Source organism: Haemaphysalis longicornis, unplaced genomic scaffold (assembly GCF_048455015.1).
Source record: "Haemaphysalis longicornis isolate Haplotype H1 unplaced genomic scaffold, Haemaphysalis longicornis Haplotype H1 scaffold_6, whole genome shotgun sequence".
Lineage (NCBI taxonomy): Eukaryota > Metazoa > Arthropoda > Arachnida > Ixodida > Ixodidae > Haemaphysalis > Haemaphysalis longicornis.
Genome location: NW_027526407.1, coordinates 24,913,779 through 24,931,506, shown reverse-complemented (window position 1 = coordinate 24,931,506; position 17,728 = coordinate 24,913,779). Strand labels below are relative to the sequence as shown.

General features: G+C 48.3%; 1 protein-coding gene across 3 annotated transcripts; it reads right to left on the bottom strand.

Moving 5' to 3' along the window:
* Positions 1 to 1,815: 1,815 nt before the first annotated feature.
* On the bottom strand, positions 1,816 to 17,100 carry LOC144141439 (uncharacterized). Of its 3 annotated transcripts, none has more exons than XM_077672998.1 (9): positions 16,143 to 17,100; positions 15,126 to 15,243; positions 13,515 to 13,624; positions 10,846 to 11,145; positions 8,232 to 8,436; positions 7,024 to 7,313; positions 5,993 to 6,110; positions 2,606 to 2,890; positions 1,816 to 1,922 (listed from the first exon to the last, which is right to left on the bottom strand). In XM_077672998.1, exons 7-8 carry the CDS (start codon positions 6,075 to 6,077, stop codon positions 2,667 to 2,669), a joined length of 309 nt encoding a protein of 102 aa, XP_077529124.1. In that variant the 5' UTR covers positions 6,078 to 6,110; positions 7,024 to 7,313; positions 8,232 to 8,436; positions 10,846 to 11,145; positions 13,515 to 13,624; positions 15,126 to 15,243; positions 16,143 to 17,100; the 3' UTR covers positions 1,816 to 1,922; positions 2,606 to 2,666. The 3 variants fall into 2 exon arrangements, with proteins under 3 accessions (XP_077529123.1, XP_077529124.1, XP_077529125.1); XM_077672997.1 differs by having other exon boundaries at positions 13,515 to 13,758.
* Between the last annotated feature and the right edge of the window lie 628 nt (positions 17,101 to 17,728).

The window sequence follows — 17,728 nt, the reverse complement described above, 5'->3', positions numbered from 1 at the left end:
GCACAACTGCATTTACAAACGGCTGGCAAAGGTTTATTTAATTTTGTTTGTTTTTTTTGACACCGGACCCTTGCATTACAAATGATTACCAAAATTGATGTTGCTTTAAAGTGCAATGATGGACTTCAGTGGAGTTTCTTGCCTCAAGGGCACCCAAGGTCAAGAGCGCCGTTTGCTACGAGAATAAAAAAAAACGTATTGACAGGAGGCGTGCAAAGAGTGCATAATGTTACACTGTTGCAAAGACCACTTTCAGAAGAGGGTCATGTATACCCGCCGCGGTGGCCCAGTGGCTAAGGCGTTGCGCTGCTGAGCCCGAGGTCGCGGGTTCGATTCCCGGCCGCGGCGGCCGCTTTTCTGATGGAGGCGAAAAGCAAAAACGCCCGTGCGTATGAGATTTCGGTGCCGTTAAAGATCCCCAGGTGGTCAAAATTAATCACCAGCCCTCCACTACGGCGCACCTCATCGCCTGCTTTGCGTCGGCGCGTTAAACCCTACAATCAATCAATCAAGAGGGTCATGTATGAGAAGGGTAATAGGACATGGAAGGCTACGAGGCATGCAATGAGCTAGTGGTGTATCGTGCCATTGAGCAAGTGAAAACCTTACAAGCAAGGTGATGGGTTTAAAACTGGGTCAAATATTGTTTCACAAAAGTATACCCTGACGCCTGCCTGTTTAAACAAACCTGCTTTCTAATTCGATGGTTACAGTTCTGGCCATCCTGCTATTTCTGTGACCATAGATTGTGGCCAGAACCCTCTCCCTGGCCGTTATTTGGAGGGAGAAACTACGTGCCTGATGCCACTAACATTGTGTGTATCGTCAACAGAGTCCTTTTATGGAGGTGCCAGCGGTTCTCACTGAAGCCCCTTTCCACATCCGCATTTCTACGTGGAATGCAAAGCAATGCCTTCACTAGTCCGGCCAGGAGAGGGAACTTCGTTTTGTTGCCAGCCTCCTCCTGCTCAAAATCTGCTGCCAATACTTTGTGTAGATGGAGCTGATTCAACATGTTCAAGCTGGAGGAGTGTGTATAGTAAAGACATCGCAGGGTTTGATCACCTGCGGCCCTCTGGTAGCTAGCCTCCTCAAATAAGCCCAAGAGGACTCCTTCGCTCAACTGTGGGCTCAAGAAGCGCAGTCTGTGTAAAAGCTTCCAGCACCCTACCTAAGTGTCTGTTTCCCTCCAAAGTTGCCAAGATGAAATTCCACGCTCCGTGTAATCTCCAACTTCTAATCTCGCTTTCCAATTTCCAGGAGGCTAGGTTTGCAACAACAGCAACTCTCTGGCTTTCTTCGAGTGGTAAGACTGTCTTTACGAAGCATCCACACAGCTTGTGAGCGACGGCCACCATCTCATCATAGAGTAGGTGGACCAACGGCTCACTTGTTCGAAACAAAGGCAAAAAATGAGTGAAACCTTCAACCGCATTCTTCACGAAGAGTAGCTTTGCAAAGAAAATGCTTTCAAGTGCTCCTGTAGCTTTCCTCCTGAAAGACAAGTTCAGTCAGACACGGTCACTTTCTTTAAAGCTGGAAAGTGTTTAATAATGAACCGGCTTACAGCTGGTGCCAAAGTCAGCCATCTTGAACTTTCGTCCCTTTCCCGCGAACTACCTTTCTATTCCCTCCACATCTCGACCCCTTAGAGCAAGCTAGCCACGTGAACTGCTGCCAAGCTTCATTGCGATGGAGATAGTGAGATTCCCTCCTCTTCAACGCCTGTAACATAAAAAGGACTCCTTCTGCCAGAGCGAAACAAATTTTCGGCGCAAGATTGGCACAGATTGCTTGAAATGTAGCAGGATTTACCTCTGTGCGCAGTCAGGCGCAATTGGCACAGCTATCACATCCCTGTAGGCTCCAGGAGGCCCATTGTTGCCCTGATGGCCTGGGCCGGAAGGCTGGCACACTCGTTCCTGGAAGAGGGGGAGGCAAGAAGGGGCGGTGATGCAGCTGAGGGCCACAATGACTGCCCTCTTTAGGCAGTATTTTTAGCTACCGTGATCTGCCATTCATGTTAGGGCTACTAAAACGCCTTGAACTAAGCCCGAGTTGTGCATTACATCTCAAAAGTCCATTTTTTGCTCCCGACTCATTGCACACACACAAGAGACACACTAGCCCCCATTAGGCCTAACTATAAGGGGGAGGAACACCCCCCCCCCCTCCCCTCACCCACCCACGGAAAGCAATTGGAATGCAAAAGAAATGAAGCCACTCATTTGAAGTAGACAGGGAGAGATTCCCGGCAACCTGCCCACAGCTTTCTCCGTTGCAACAATTGGAGTCGGTTATGTCGCCCTCTCGCCTTTGCCGAAAGAGCAACGGTGCAGTCTTCACGCAGCTGAACACAAAATTTGCGACTTCATCTACTGCGTTCCGGGAGAGTCAACCGATGCTCGTCCTTGATCACAAACGAGTCGAATCATCGGGGAAAACTTCCCAGCTGAGTGAACATTCACCTCGCTTTGCCAACTAAATCTGCGTTCAGTCACAAGGAGTTGGAAGTGACCGATTGGAAGGCAGTGCTACAAATGAAGCTAGTTTATGCTAACACACCCCGCAGCCAACAAAGGGGAGGCGAGAGAGGGGCACTCACGTTATGCGCCCACCCACTCCATCCTCGGCCCGGAAGACGCCCGTCAAAGAGGACTTCCACATCATCCTGGATGGGAGGCCCCCGATCCCCAAGGCCAAGCCCCGACCTTGGTGTGACCCGAACAACCCCATGGGTTGTTCGGTTCACACCGCGGTCGGGTCATGGGCGGGTCCATGCTCCGATCCACTTGGGGCAACTGCAGCAGCCTCATTGTGCGACGCAACTGCCACCATGCCAGGTCGCCCCCTCTCTCTTGGGATTCCCCAAGCCTGGTCAGGAACTGCCCTGCAGAGAACAAGCCACAATGGGAAAGCAACTTAACCCCAGCAGTGGTGCCACTGTCAGGTATATAGTACCGTGGAAGCCCAGCACGGTAGATGCGGATGCACGGCTCTTACTTGGAGCACATAAAAATGGCCACACTCACTACCAAGAGCAGTGTTTCGGCTACAAGGAAGCTGCATTACCAGGCTAGCAAAACGTAACACGAGAACCAGAGTCTACTGCACAGTGAGATGAGCATGCCGCCAAGGGTTTGATTGACGCAGTGAAAGGCGCCAAGAATGCACTCGGAGGCTCACAAATTCAAGAAACGACATTTTAACGCTGATAAAGCATTATTTCTGGGTCAAAACAGTAACACAACAGCAAGCATTAGTACATACCTTCTCTGCAGGCACATGTGTTGACATGTAAATAAAACGTTAGCACTCAGAAGAGTCTGACTTCAACCTTCATTCCTAAAGAAATCTCTCATTTTCTTTTGGCGACTAGACAGCCGTCAGTGCAAAATGAATGCCTGCACTTCCTTGACCTTCTTGTGCAGGTCACCGAGGACATATCTGCAGTGTCTGAGAAATCAGCAGACGGAGCTTCTTGATGGTAACTACAGCATCCGAGCTGAAAAAAAACAGTTTCTTCCTCTCCAAACGTCAATGTGGTGTCAGCACCTTCGTCATCACTGCATTTTCTTGCTCACACACACTATTCACAATGCCTTCATCAACAACCTCCGTAAAAGCGGGCACCCCACTTTGCTAGTCACTGCAATCATCAAAGGTCACCGTGATGACTGAATAATGGTACAGTTAAACCTCGATATAACGAAGTCGTACTTGCGGGCGAAAATTTCGTTAAATCGAGAATTTCGTAAAATCGAGGTTTCGATTTTACAGTCAATTTAACCAGTTATTGAGGTTTCAAAATCTTGCCCATCACTCAGAAACAACTGCTATGTAGTTACCTCTCCACTTAAAGCGAAATTTGTACTAAAACTGGCCGCGAAAATTGTGTGAATTAAGAGCTTCAACACTTAGGTAATGGAATTCGGATGGCCGACAGTAGTTCGTGTCGCTGTAAAACCGGTGCTTTTTCTGCAACGCCTCATTAAATATGATAGCAGACTAGGTTTCCACTTTTTTTTTTCATTTCGGTCACTACTAAACGCCGCTGTTAGTCAATTGAACCCGCGTCCATGCCCCGTGAGCTTCACTCTGGCGAGGCGCTGGTTCGAAGTTACGCCTCTTTTCGTCCGTTCAGTGGTAGGCTTAGGCGCGGCGTTGAGGGGTGCGGCGGGCCAACAGCGGAAGGGTGCTATAGAGCTTTCGAAAGACTTTTTTCATGCACAAGGGCTCTGCAGTATGGGCGCGTGATGCAACCACGACACTCGAGATAAAGCCATGATTGAGAGTTCAGCGGAGTGAACACGGACCACTTCACTTTGTGGAGCAGCGCTTACGTGCTCCCGCTAAAGCGGAAAGCTTACATTAAATATCTTCTGGCCAAATTTGATTAAGCAATTACTTTTATGCCCGCTGAGCCCTAAAGAAACCGATTTCTCTGCATCGCAGCTGTCTAATGAACACATTTTGACCACGTTCGGAGAGCAATTTATTGCCACCAGCACTCGATGTTCAAGCCGTAGTGAATAAGTCCGTAAGCAGTGCTTGGCGTTTCTTGACCAGGGTGGGCTTCATGTGACGCTCGTATGCTGACAGCGCTAACAAGGCTTGCTCTTAAACATTCGCGTGCGCCTGCGTGCCTCCGCAGAACGTCGATGGCATCCATCACTTCGGTGGCCTTCAGTTTCAGACACTTCCTCAGGCTCTTGTTCGGAACACTTTTCTTTCACTTGGAGTGCTCATGCTGCTTATAAGACTCATCTAATGATAGACGAACAAAATATTAACGTGGTTATCAGTGAGCACAACCTCGAGCAGCAGCACCGTGAGCAAGGACTCGAAAAACACTTGAAGTAGGCTTCGGCAGCCTAAGCATAGAGGGCGCTGGCGTAGGCAACGATGGAGACGTCAAAATGGTGGCCGCACTATTAAACCGTCCATAACCGCTAGCGGTTTTTGAGCAGCTTCTTTCATCGCTTTTAATTGTTGTCAACCGCATAATTCACCGCTTTTCTTTCATTTTAGCCTTTTAAGAGTTAATGTGAGTACTGAATGTTTTCAATGTAGGCTCTGAGAGGCAAAATAAAACGTGCCTCGACCGGAATTTCGTTCTTCCTTTCTCGCCATGACTTCGTTAAATCGAAAGCGCCGCACGAAATTACTTCGTAAAATCGAGATAAAAATACATGGATTTAGCGAAATTTTGATAGAAAACTTGAAAAAATTCGTTATATCGCGAATTTCGTTAAATCGAGGTTCGTTATATCGAGGTTCAACTGTATTCCTGAAACACTTTGTACAGTTGGAAGAAAATAGCCAGAAGCTGCCCAAACATTGAAATTAGAGCTCAACTATAGTTGGGTACAGCTCAAGAACGACGAAGGAAGTTGCCAGCACACTTCAATACCTCAGCCAGCAGTTCCTTCGAGCAGCGCAGAGAGCGCCTTACTGCGGGTATTTCCAACGTGACTCGAGTCACTTCAATACTTTTTTAGTCTTAATCTGCTAGTAAACTACTGCAGCAGCAACAAAAAAAAACTATGCAAGGAAAAGACGGCAATGTCGTGCATTAAGCTAGATGTCCTTCCAAAATGTGCACCCCTGCCATTGGCATCCTTAACTTTCACCTGAGTATAGCCATGTACTTCCATGCGACAGTCACTAAACTTTCACAAATACAAAGCGATTTCATACACCATAGGTTGAATATCGAGAACTGCTTCATTTTTGACGCACTGAGCCACAGTCCCCAGCAGCGCTCTTTTAGCAGTACCCTCTAATTTGGGTACAGAGCACCCCACCATCACTCTTGTAACCAACAGCTGCGGCCACTGCAAGAGCCGACCTCACGCAGGCAAACCAAGCGGACGAGATTTCAAGACGTGAAAACTATTTGAATGCAGTTGGTGACCAGAATAAAGAAAAGTTGTGTTTAGAGAATTCCTTTCACCCAGCAAACAGAATGTTCATGACAAGAACCACTTACAAGACTCAGGAGTGGGCATGCTTGGTTCCACAAGCCCCGGCCACAACAACTGGTTGGCAGCGGCAAAGTCCGTGTCTTCAACCATGGATGACCGGGACGAGGCGTCGGACGAGGATGACTGCGGGGAACAGAACCATTTTCCCCACAAAGGCTCAAAGCTACAGTGCAGAAACTATGACGATCGCTGGGGAATGCAGGGCCACAGTTCAGCCAAACACTAGTAATACGTATTCTACAGCATAAATTTCCTGAACAGACGCTATATGAGGTGCACCATTTCACCCCAGTATCACTCTCTGCTACAGCAGAGGAACAGTGGGGTATTCACGACACCAGATGCACAAATTGAAATTTCATTAAATGCATCAATAAGTTTCAACCGATGCTCGTCCTTGATCAGAAACAAGAGGAACACACCACCCCTACATGAAAGATCGGCAAACATTTCCCCACAAGTAGGAATTTCTGCTTCGTTTTGTTTAGTAAAGCCGCGTCATTGGCAAACCTGGCTACCTACTACCTAAACACGCCCCGAATAGTGTCGTCTACTGGGTCGCTTGTAGCACTCTTTTCTCTTGAGCGAACCACTAAACAGGCACCGCTGGTAGGCCTCACTGGTCTAACTGTAAAGTTGTAAGCTTTCAAGCCCGCAATCTTGGTTCCAACCCCAGACATTCCAATTTATTCTTTTTTTTTTTTAAAGACCAGGAATGTGTTTTTACTACAGGACATTCTCTCAGGTACACTCTAAGCATTCTTGTCAAAAATAAGAATAGGTTGGCATGTCTTAGTTTGGTTTAGCCAACCAACACGTATATCAGTTGTTCGGTCCTCCTATAGTAAGATGCGAAGGGGAAACGAATGCAGGATCTGTCTAGGTGACCTGGTTCGTCAAATACGTGTCTGGGTCACAGCTCGCAGGCAAGGGGGGTAAAGTTAAAGGAGACAGTATGAAGTGCAGTGTGCAGCGAATCCGAGGTGATAAAGCAGCACACACAGCCAACAAAGGAAGGCTAAAGAAGGCCACTCACGTTACACGGCGACCCACTCCATCTTTGGCCTGGAGGATTGGTGTCGTCCACGGTAGGTGGACAAGGTGACGGCGTCGAAGAAGTCCTCCCAGGCTGCCGTGCATGGGAGGCGGCCCCTGACCTCCCTGAAGGCGCCGGGTAACAGCCTGGGGTGGAGCATTTGCCGGCCCTGCCTCACACCGGGTGGCGGTGTGGTAAAGGAGCAGCTGCCGCTGTCCTCGTGGACCGGCTCCCAGCTGGACTCCCAGGGCCCAGGGGAAAAGGAGTCCTTGAGGACTGCCCCGGGAAAGCTGCATAGGAAGTGAAAGAAAAGGTTAGGCCCTCTTTTCTCTTTTTGATTTATCGCCGGCTAGCAGGTAAGGGTTGGTGGAGAGGCAAGCTTTATCTGTGGCTCTCGATTGACTCGGTCGCTCATTCTATGGCACGGATCCTTTGCTCTGTTGCCTCATTTCCTTTTATTTAGTTTTGCTTTCCCCTCGGTCGCCCAAATGCCCTGCCAAGCATCAGCGGAGGCAGTCATGGTGAAATTTTGTTTTAACAGAAGAGTACGTGAGGCAGTTTTGTGTTATGTGCATTTTTTTTTTTTTTTGCTCTGAGTCTTTGGAAAACAGATAACATACCCATGTTGTTCGGCATACCCGAGGCTTCGTCTTACAGCGAGCTCGAGTTGTGCAGTACATGTCAAAAACCCGTTTTTTGCTTCCGAGTCATTGCACGTACACAAAAAAATAAATAAATAAGCGGTCCTCCCCCCCCCTCCCTTCCCCTAGGAAAGCAATTGCAACCCAAAATGAACACGGCCACTCATCTAAATTCGTGACCCAAAATACGGCTGCAGGGCAAGATCCCGGGCAATCTGGCTGCAGCCCCATCACAACTGCATGTGCAAGCTATGCAGCCCTCTTGCCGAGTAGGAGGCAAGGCTTCGCGGAAAGAGCAACGGTGCAGCATTCACGCAGCCAGACGCACAAATTGCGACTTCATCAACTGCATCCCGGGAGAGTTTTAACTGATGCTCGTCCTTGATCAGTAATGGGAGTCGAATCATCGAGGAAAATTTCCCCACTTTGGGAACATCCGCTTCGCTTTGCTCACTAGATCTGCGTACGGTCACAGACCGAGTGGAAGGCAGTGCTACAGATGAAGATGGGGGATACTAACACACCCCGCAGCCAACAGGTGGAAAGGGGCGAGAGAGGGGCACTCACATTATGCGCCCACCCACTCCATCCTCGACCAGGAAGTCCAAGAGGTCGTCCTGATCCCCAGGGTGCCGGGCAATCGCCAGATCTGCCTCACACCGGGTGGCGGTGCGCAGAGGACTGGCTGCAGTCCTCCTCGTAGACTGGCATCGAGCTGGACCCCCAGGGCAGCGATGTAGTGGACTTCTCGAGGGATGACTCGCGGGGAAGACTGCGTAAGGGAAATGAATAATGGGCCGTCGACCTTAGCATTGATAAAATGTGAGAAAAAAAAAAAAAAAATCTGTGCCACACCATCAGGGCCTTTTTTTAACCCGTAAACTGCCGCTACCAAGATAACTCGGGTGACTGCACTCGCACACCCCTGCCACTAAATGTGTCACTGAGACAACTTGTGTAAAAAAATATTGCAGGCGTGTCACGCCACCTATTGGGAGGTTAAGGACATAATTGGTAGGGTACATCTTGAACTAGAGATGGAGCGTACGTTTTTTTTTCAACCACGCTGCTTTGAATTTCCCTCGGCTACTCAACTATTCTAAGTTGGATATGGCCAAGGAAAGAAATTTCACTATCTGTGTTATAGCTGCCGCCCTCTGTAAAGCCCCATTGTGGAGAAAACTCCACCGTTCTGTAAAATTCAGATGTTCTTGAGAACACAAAAGTGAATTAGTAGTGGAACAAACATAAAAAAGAAAACCTTGTGGGGAGTACTTCCCGTTGGAAGTATTTTTTCTGGATGCTTTTATTGTGAGAACAAGTCAGAAAAAAAAAAAAAAAAACTTGGCAGTGAAAGGCTTAAAGGAGCCATGAAGAGAAAATGCAAGTTGGTTTTATTCGAAAGATTTCGTGTTTTATAGTGCCCCCAGCGCTTGTCCGGATACAAACGGTGCTTTATTCACTGAGAAATTAAACAATTTAGGTTAAAATTTTGATTTTCCCGCTCAATCGTGCGTTTTCGTGGTCCCAAGTGACATCACTGAAACCGACCGCTCTGCAGCCTAGAGTACCTTCATTCACGCATCCGCCGTACAGGGTAGAGACACGTATACACTGGCGCCGCCATTTTCAGTTGCTCGCTCGCCGCCGAAGCAAGTCATTGTGTCAAAACCGCGCTAAAATTATCGCCGCAACGCGGTTTACTGAAGAAGTTTGAATCATATTGTCTGTTTCGCGTTGCTAGGTCTCGTGGGAAACGAAAAGAATAACGCGTTGAGCCCGTTGGCCCAATTGGGGCGGCACGGGACCGTTCAAAGGTTGTCTCCACCCTGTACAGCGCTGTTGGTTTGTTCCCGCGTTTCTTTACGTTCCGTAACCTAGATGGCGCCACCGTACCGTGGCAAGCGTTTGGTTTGTTTTTGCCCGCATTTAAACCTGGCTTGTTTTTGTTCTGGGAGAAAATATTCGTTCCCTGAAACAGTGCTCGCTCGACAAATGGGGTCACGTAAGACACCGTTGCTTGCGTCAATCGGCCAGTGTCGTCTGAGACAACCCCAAGCCCCGTAGTGCTGCGCAGCAAAACCAAGCATGCTGTGCGCAGTACGAACAGCAGAACGCATCAGTACTTCTATGTTTACATGTGCTTCCGTAACTTCCACTGTTTGTCCCATCATTCTTATTGCTTTGTAAAGAATGTGCCCTAAATTTAAGCGCAAATCGCTCGTTCGTCTAGTTTGTAAGTTCTACCTAATTTGCGTCTGCTTCTGCCAGCCTCCGCCAATCGCAGAGCTTAGCTCATGTGACGACATAGGTTCTGTTGCAGCAAATGAGCTGGTGGGTCGCATGACCATTCCCGTTTTTCCTAATTATGTAGCTTATTTGAGCGAAGTTTACGTTAAAAGTGGTGTCAGTATGATTCTAACGAGACAATCTTTTGAATGAACCAAACTTGTGTTTTCTCTTCATGGCTCCTTTAACACATAACATACATAATTTACCCGGAAAAATAGAGCATGAGATTGAAATGTTGAAAAATAAACTTATCTTCCATAAAAACTGCATGGTGCTGACGTTCTGAGCAACATACAGAACATCACAGGTAAAGTGCACCATATAACTGTTGGCAACAGCACAAAGAGGTCGTTCAAACTGAATTATCGCACCAGGCATTTTACCACCAGGAATAGCGTCAGTGCGTTGGTAGACCACAGCACTACAGTCCAGCCTCAACCTAACAACACTAAAATGCCTCTGTAGACAGAACCTAGCTATCACGATTCTATCACGAATTTAGCTTTAGCGATTTTATGAAGGACACTAATGTCAAGCATGTTCTCTTAGGTTAATTCTACACATTATTGCCAAAAATAAGGATAGCCTAGTATCTGTTAGGTCTTTCTAGCCTACCAACGAGTTTTAGTTTTTCGACTCTCCTGGTACAACATGAAAGAGGCGCAAACGTAGGATGTGTCTAGTTGGCCTGGTTTGTCAAATATGCATCCTGGTCGCAGAGCTGAGTTGTAGACAGAGTTGTAGGCAAAGTTGTAGGCAAAGTTGTAGGCGGAGTAGTAGGCGTAGAGTGGAGTTTTAGGAGAATTAAGTGCAGTGCGGAGAAAATCCGGGGGACGCAAATAGAACATGCAGCCAAACACAGGAAAGGCGAGAGAAGAAGGGCCCTCACATTATTCGGGCACCCACTCCATCTTGGGCCCAGTAGACATCCACACGGTCCACGGGGTGCGTGGCACAACGGCGTTGCAGACGTCCTTCCAGGACGGAGTGGTCAGCAGGCCCCTGACCTCCCTGAAGGTGCCGGGTGACAGCGAAGGGTGGGGGCACTCGACAGCACCACCTCACACTGGGTGGCGGTGTGGCAGAGCCTTGGCTGCCGTCTTCCTCGTAGGCCGGCTCTGAGCTACGTGCTACGAGGGCAACAACGGAGAAGAGCCTTCCTCAAGAGAGATGTGCTTCCCTGGGGACGCTGCATTAGAATGAGAAGATAAGGGTTCTCAGCGAAGCATTGCTAAAAATAAAAAAAGAAAACCATTGTCTTAATACTATAATAGGGGCCTTCATTTTCCCATATCACAATGCTCAAAGGGACCATGTACACTTGTTCATCCTACCAGAATATCGGTGTTCTGTGCAAGCGTGATAGGGTCATTCAGATAACATGAAACAAAGCATGGCTGGTCAACCTCAGCAATCTGGTTGAAATTTTTTTTTATCTCATTCCCACGTATGTACAGATTCGCACATATTTTTGGCGGAAACAGTTTTGTCAGACTGAAAAAAATTAGAAGCCGTTCCACTCAATGTGAAAGCTGTCGGAAATGCAGAGCAGTGATTCGCCATAGTGGCCTGTACCGCCGTTATCCGCTTACTGCTACCACCCCATGCAATTCAAATTTCCCGCCTTCGCAGTGCTCGCGCGCCCCCTGCCTGAAACTGCGCCAGCGGGAGTTCTGTTCTCTTTGTTCTTTTCTCCCCGCACGTGCCGGCTTTGCACTGCCATCGTAATTGGGCCCATCTCCCCGCGAGGGGGACTCGAGTAAATGCGTCGCATAGGGGGTGGGTGTATTGCGTTAACGTTTAGTGTTTGGGGAGTTGGTGGTAGTGAATGCATTGTATCACCAGCTTGTTGACGTAGTTTGAATGAGTCAAGGATATAAGGCGCGTTCGTAGCTTCCCATTCTGTGTCGGCTTTGTGGCGCAGTGGGAAGAGCACCATGTACATTGCGTTCCGCCCGCAGGGTCGAGGGATCGAAACCAGACGCCGGATAGTATTTTTTTTTATATAGTGTAGGGGGAGGGGTGCGGACTACGACTACAGACGTCAACGCGGGTGACATCGTGAGTTACTGAAATGCTCTGCATTTAAAAAATTTTGGAATGCACCCGGACGGACCGCGGCCACTACCTGCCCCTGCACTGCAGCCAACTTTAGTGACGTCTACCAAAAAATATACTCCTTAGGTGTGAAGAGTAATTTTTATGCTGCACCTATGTCTGGTGTGCACTCCCCCCACCCTTCCCCAAAACAATGTTGGCTAAAAAAAAGGCGCATAAAGCCTGACGAAACAGTATAAACGCCCCTTCGTCTCCCGACAACGATGGTTGAAATGCAAAGCTTTTTCGGCAAATGGAGAAAGCAAGTCCGAACCGTAAATGATCAAAGTCCAACCTGTCAATGGAGAGTTTTAGCTGACCGTTTCTGATGGTCCGCTCCGCTCCAATAGCTAGCGGGAGCACCATTGCGCATGCGTGGCGCGCAAGGGTGCTAGCGGCGATACCGGAGCGGGGCCCCGCTCCGCTAACCGGGGCCTCTTAGCGAACCGTCGCGGCAGCTTACGTTACCGTGCGGAATATCAACAAGGCTGCCACGCATTGCAAGCACACTCCCACGCGATGCAAGCACGCTCCCACGAACTCAGTTTCTTTAGTTGAAACGCGAATGACGAAATCGCGAAGCTCTTCCGAATAGGCAAAGGTGCAACACTCCACAACGAGCTTTAGAACAGAAGCGAAAAACATCGACCGAAGTGCGGGGCTGCTTCTATACAGCGCCAAGAAGGACAGCCGTGTCTTGGCTATTCCAAAGTTTATCGGCTTCTTTAAAATAATTTAGAACCATTATACCGTGTAAGCGACTACATTGTATTAGAAAGGTGAAATGAGGCTCTAAACATGGTATTTTACGTTAATTGAGCAACCGAAATCCGATTCGCGTCTTTACTTTGGCATAACGTTTTGGTTTGCACACGCACAGGGTACGACGAGTGACGCGAATCATTCCCCGTCGAGGGAGACACGGTTATCGCTTAGCTAAAAGCCTTTGTGCCGCTGGCGCTGCGGTTGTGCCTAGCGGACCGTCGGGAGCATAGCGGAGTGTCAAAAACGGTCAGCTAAAACTCTCTAATGATCAATGTCCATAACCCCAACAAAAGCAGACAAATCCCTCACGAGAAAGCTGAGCTTTTCAACTATCGCCGTTAGACTAAGGGGCGTTTGAACTTTTTTCCCCCGTCGCTACCTTTTGTGTCAGCTACGCGGCCCTCTAGCCGAGCAAGAGGCAGGCCTTTGTGGCAAGAGCAATGGTGCGGCATTCACGTAGCAAACGCACAAACTGCAACCTCATAAACCGTGTCCAAGGAGGATTTTAGCAGTCGCTTGTCCTTGGATCAGAAATGAGAGAGACACACCACCACTAATAGAAGCATCGGCGAGAATTTCCGCTTTCCTTTGTTTACAGAATCCCTGTACAGACACAGTGCGGGAAGAAGGGGGGAAGAAGCGACCGAAGGAAGTGCAGTGCAGACCGAGCCCAGTGCAAGCAGAACACGCACTCACGTGATGCGCCCAACCACTCCAGCCTTGGCCCGGAAGACATCCATGTTGTAGGCGGCACGAAACATCACCTTGATGTTGAAGATGTCCTCCCAGGTGGCCATTTCTGGTGCCTGCAGTGACCGCCGCAACAGGGGAAGTCGCCGGCCCTGCCACTCCGGGTGGCGGTGTGGCAAAGACCGGCTGCGGTCCTCCTCATAGACCGGCTCCGAGATGGACTCCCAGGGCGCCGGGAAAGACGAGTCCTCTAGGGTGTTACATGAGGAACTAACAGATGGCGCCACGGGACCCAACCCACGGTGTATGAAAGCCGCCGCCGGGAACAGCCCCCAACACGAGGCCCCACGAGTTTCACTCCTCTTTACCTCCCAGCGGCGGAGCGCGGTGAACCTTGAGCAGTCGACGGCATCGAGTTACGCCCGCACCCTGGCCGCCATTTCCACTTTCTCTTCTGCGCTGCAGCCATGTAGTCACTTGTATAAGCTTTCTCTTCCTGCTTTATAATAAACCCAGTTAACCCCATATAACCGAAGTCCAGTGTTCTATAAAAGAACCCACAACGAAACATAGGGAGAACTGCCCTGGGAGGTCTGCATAGGAATCGAAATAAATAAAATTGTGATGACCTTAGCAAAGAAAAGAAATCCCTGTCACACTATCAGAGCCCTTTGTTAGCATTTTCCCAGCCACTCCAAGACGCATGCCCCTGCCACTAGATGCCACTCACGAGACAACTAGTGCAACAAAAATATTGCAGCCTGCTGCGCTATTTAAGATAGGCCAAGTAAAGACAGAATTTGTAGGGTACGTTTGAAACTATGGAGCGCAAGTTTTTGCTTCCGCGCTGCTTAGAATTCTCCTGGCCAATGCAGCCACGGCGACTCCGACGCAACCAAGAATGGGAATTGCGCTGTGTTTTAGCTGCCCCAGTTTATAAAGCCACATTATAAAGAATATTCCACTGATAAATTGTTCAAAACACCTAGATGTCCTCATTAGAAGCTAATTTGTATTCATTTTGACAGCAATTTGTCTATAACTGTTTATTAGAGAATAGATATAACCATGTAAAATGTTAACCTCCTTCACAACATAAATAAAAGTGGAATATTAGTAGATAAAAATGGAAAAAGAAGAACAGGCAGGGAGTTCTCCCTGCCAGTGTTTTTTCTGGCTTGCTTTCACACGAGAACCGGTTAAAAAAAAACTCAGCAGTGGAAGGGTAAAGACATCGTAATTTACTTAATTTACTTAATAGCGTCAGCGAGTTGATAGATGATACAACTACAGTTTGCCCTTAACCTAATAACATTAAAAAGTATCTGTCAGCAAAACCTAGCGAGTTGATAGATGATACAACTACAGTTTGCCCTCAACCTAATAACATTAAAAAGTATATGCCAGCAAAACCTAGCTGTTTGATTTTATCACGTTATGAATTCAGCTTTATGCCCTATTGCAGGACATAAATGTCCTGCAGGACACTGAATACGCATTTGCAAATGGGTGAAAGTGATTTGAATAAAGTCTGCAGTCAACGACAGAACGATCCAAAAATGGCATTTAGAAATGGCAATTAAATTCCCAAACAGCAAGTTCAGAATAATCCCTTACAGTGCTCAGGCCTGGGCGCACTGGGGTCCACCAGCCCTGGCTGGATCCGCTGGTTGGCAGCGGAAAAGTCCACGCTGTCATCCGACGATGACCGGGAGAAAGTGCCGGTTGTGGACCACTGCAGGGAACAGAAGCATTCGTCCACAAAAAACTCCCTGCCAGGGTACAAAAGCTATGCCAATACCATGGCACGGCTGGGGCACAGTTCGGCAAAGCACAAGCCAAAACATTCTACCGAACAAAAGTTCCTGAACAATCATGATGGACCTGAAGGACACGAATTTGTTCCACTGCTGTTGGCTGCCCCAAGTTTTAACATGACGAAGGGCATGACCAAAAGGCTGGCATGGTTGCACATATGCAGCACGCAAGTTTTTCCAAATTAATAAGCGCTTGAACTTTATGAAGTGGTCTGCTAACTCTGTAAAAGTTTCACCGAGCAAAATTTGCCAAGCAGAGCCTACCCAACAACTAGCAGAAAAAAATAAACTAAGCTTGAGGCCACCTGATCACGTCTGGAAGTGGATAACAGCAAGAACAAGTTGTTAGTGCAGGTCTCAAAATTGCAGCAGTTATTGAAAGTAAAATCACAGCCGCGGTTTCGCACGCAAACACCAATGCTTTCACATCATGATTCAAAAACAACCGCATACCTGGCACTGATATATCGCAACTATCCTTCGAAACTAATTAATTTCGAAATTTGAAATAATCTCCGAATTGAAATAAAAGTGGTGATAGAAGCACACGGATAAACAGTATTCAAACAACTAAATACCGTTTGTGTTACGTCATAAAGCGGATGTAACTAGATTCTGAAAGCCGGATAGAGTTATTATTGTATGAAACTCTATGGAAAGCCGAGCTCCGTGATAGCTGCAAGCGTGGCACATTCAGCTTAGGCCTAGTCCCGGGCCCGAAGTGTGTCTATTTGGCTCTCAGCCGCATGGCAACAAGTTTCACTTCGACAGCACGCAAAGCAAACGTGCTCCTAGAAGAGAGGAAAACAATACTCACGAAGGTACTCGGCCACGGAGGGTCGCGGCTCAAGGTCGCGGTGTCGCCACAGCGCGAGTCATCACTCGCCACATTATCATCACAGTGCGCAGGGGCGGATGATTTGCGCAGTAGTGATGGTAGAGTGATGGCAAGGACGCACAAGCGAAGCACGTGCCACGTGCCTACCCTGCAGGGGACACCAACGCCACCAGCCACTCACGTGGGAAACTCACTTTTTTATCATTTATTCACTAGCGTCATTGCGCATTTACACGAGATGGGTGGATGCATATGTAAACATACATAGGCAGACTTCTGTCTAAGCCTGTCTAAAGCAATCAGTGTTATTGAAGTCCCATATGTTTATTACGACCGCACAACTATTCAACCCTTCAGGTAAATTTGCTCTGGCAACAATTACGTCATGTCAGCGCGCACGTTTCCTCCGTGCATTTGGTTCTGTTGGGCGAAGTTTATTACTGCAGGTATACAGTGGGTACAGTGGCTAGAATTCTAGCTACTGTACTGCAGGTACGACTGCAGTAGCGACGTCCCTCTGACCTTCAAGCTCAGCCAAGGTCACGCCAAGGTTAAGCAAGCGGCCTCTAGCTATGGTTTCATTACGATCCCTAGAATATTAGTTTCGCGGCGCGCGCCCGCGAAAGCGCCATCGACTACGTTTGTTTCTTCCGCTCCGACGGTAGCGCCAGCGACCGCGCTTGCAACGTCTCGTGGCCTAGCAAAAGCAGCGGGTCTCGTGGTAGGCGCGCTCAAAGAAAAGCAATTTCTGGGTGAAGAATTCAAAACGGCCTGCAACAGAAGCTTCGCCTCACGTTAGTTTTGTGCGCTCGCCTTATTCCCCTCCCCCGGTTGCTGTGGAAGCCTCGATCCGCGAGAGCAATTAAAAGTAATGTATGCACTGCGCCTGCGCAATGGGTAGGGTGGCAGAGCTCTCGTGCGTGGCTTGGCGCGCGGGTTTGTATGTGCAGGGTTAGAAGCCTATACGACGATGAACGAGTGAATAAAAAAAAATTCCGAGAAAACCGCTGCTCCGTTTGCGCTCAAACTTTGCTCAAGATCGCACTTCAGGGCCTTTATTGTTGAACATCAAGAGCGGAGATGTGGCAGTATACCTGCTTACTTGAAAAATAAGTTTCCTTGTCTTTTTTTGTGGAAGAAACAGCGGCTATGTTGGCTTCACTGACCACTTGGACAGTGGCGCCACCTGAGTTATGTAGAACAAAGCTCTGGAAGCCCCGAGCACAACGAATTCAAGCAAAATTTATGGCAAAAGGAACGAAGAAAAATGTTGCAATCCTGCTGAGCAGATAGCTTTCACCCATTGTTGGGGTCGTTCAAAGCTTCTTTCTCTCTGTCCCTGTAGCCGTAACGCACCGGACGTGGAAATTTACTCATCTTTGATGCTTCTATCTTCGCTCGTACCAGTTCGTCGCTTATGCAACATTTCAAAGAGCAAGCTTGTGTTCAAGATGTTCAATTTTATGACTTCGGACAGCAGCTATGCCACCAAGTTTGCGCAGTTGGCCGCCAAACCGTACCCAGCCGTGTAAAACGGTCAGGTACAATAAAGAGAGCGAGCAAAA

Bases quoted from the DNA above. Each gene is read 5' to 3' on its own strand.
- LOC144141439 (XM_077672997.1), bottom strand. From the start codon at position 6,077: ATGGTTGAAGACACGGACTTTGCCGCTGCCAACCAGTTGTTGTGGCCG. The intron at 2,891-5,992 runs GTAAGTGGTTCT...TGTTCTCTGCAG, and splicing joins CATGCCCACTCCTGAGTCTT to GGCAGTTCCTGACCAGGCTT.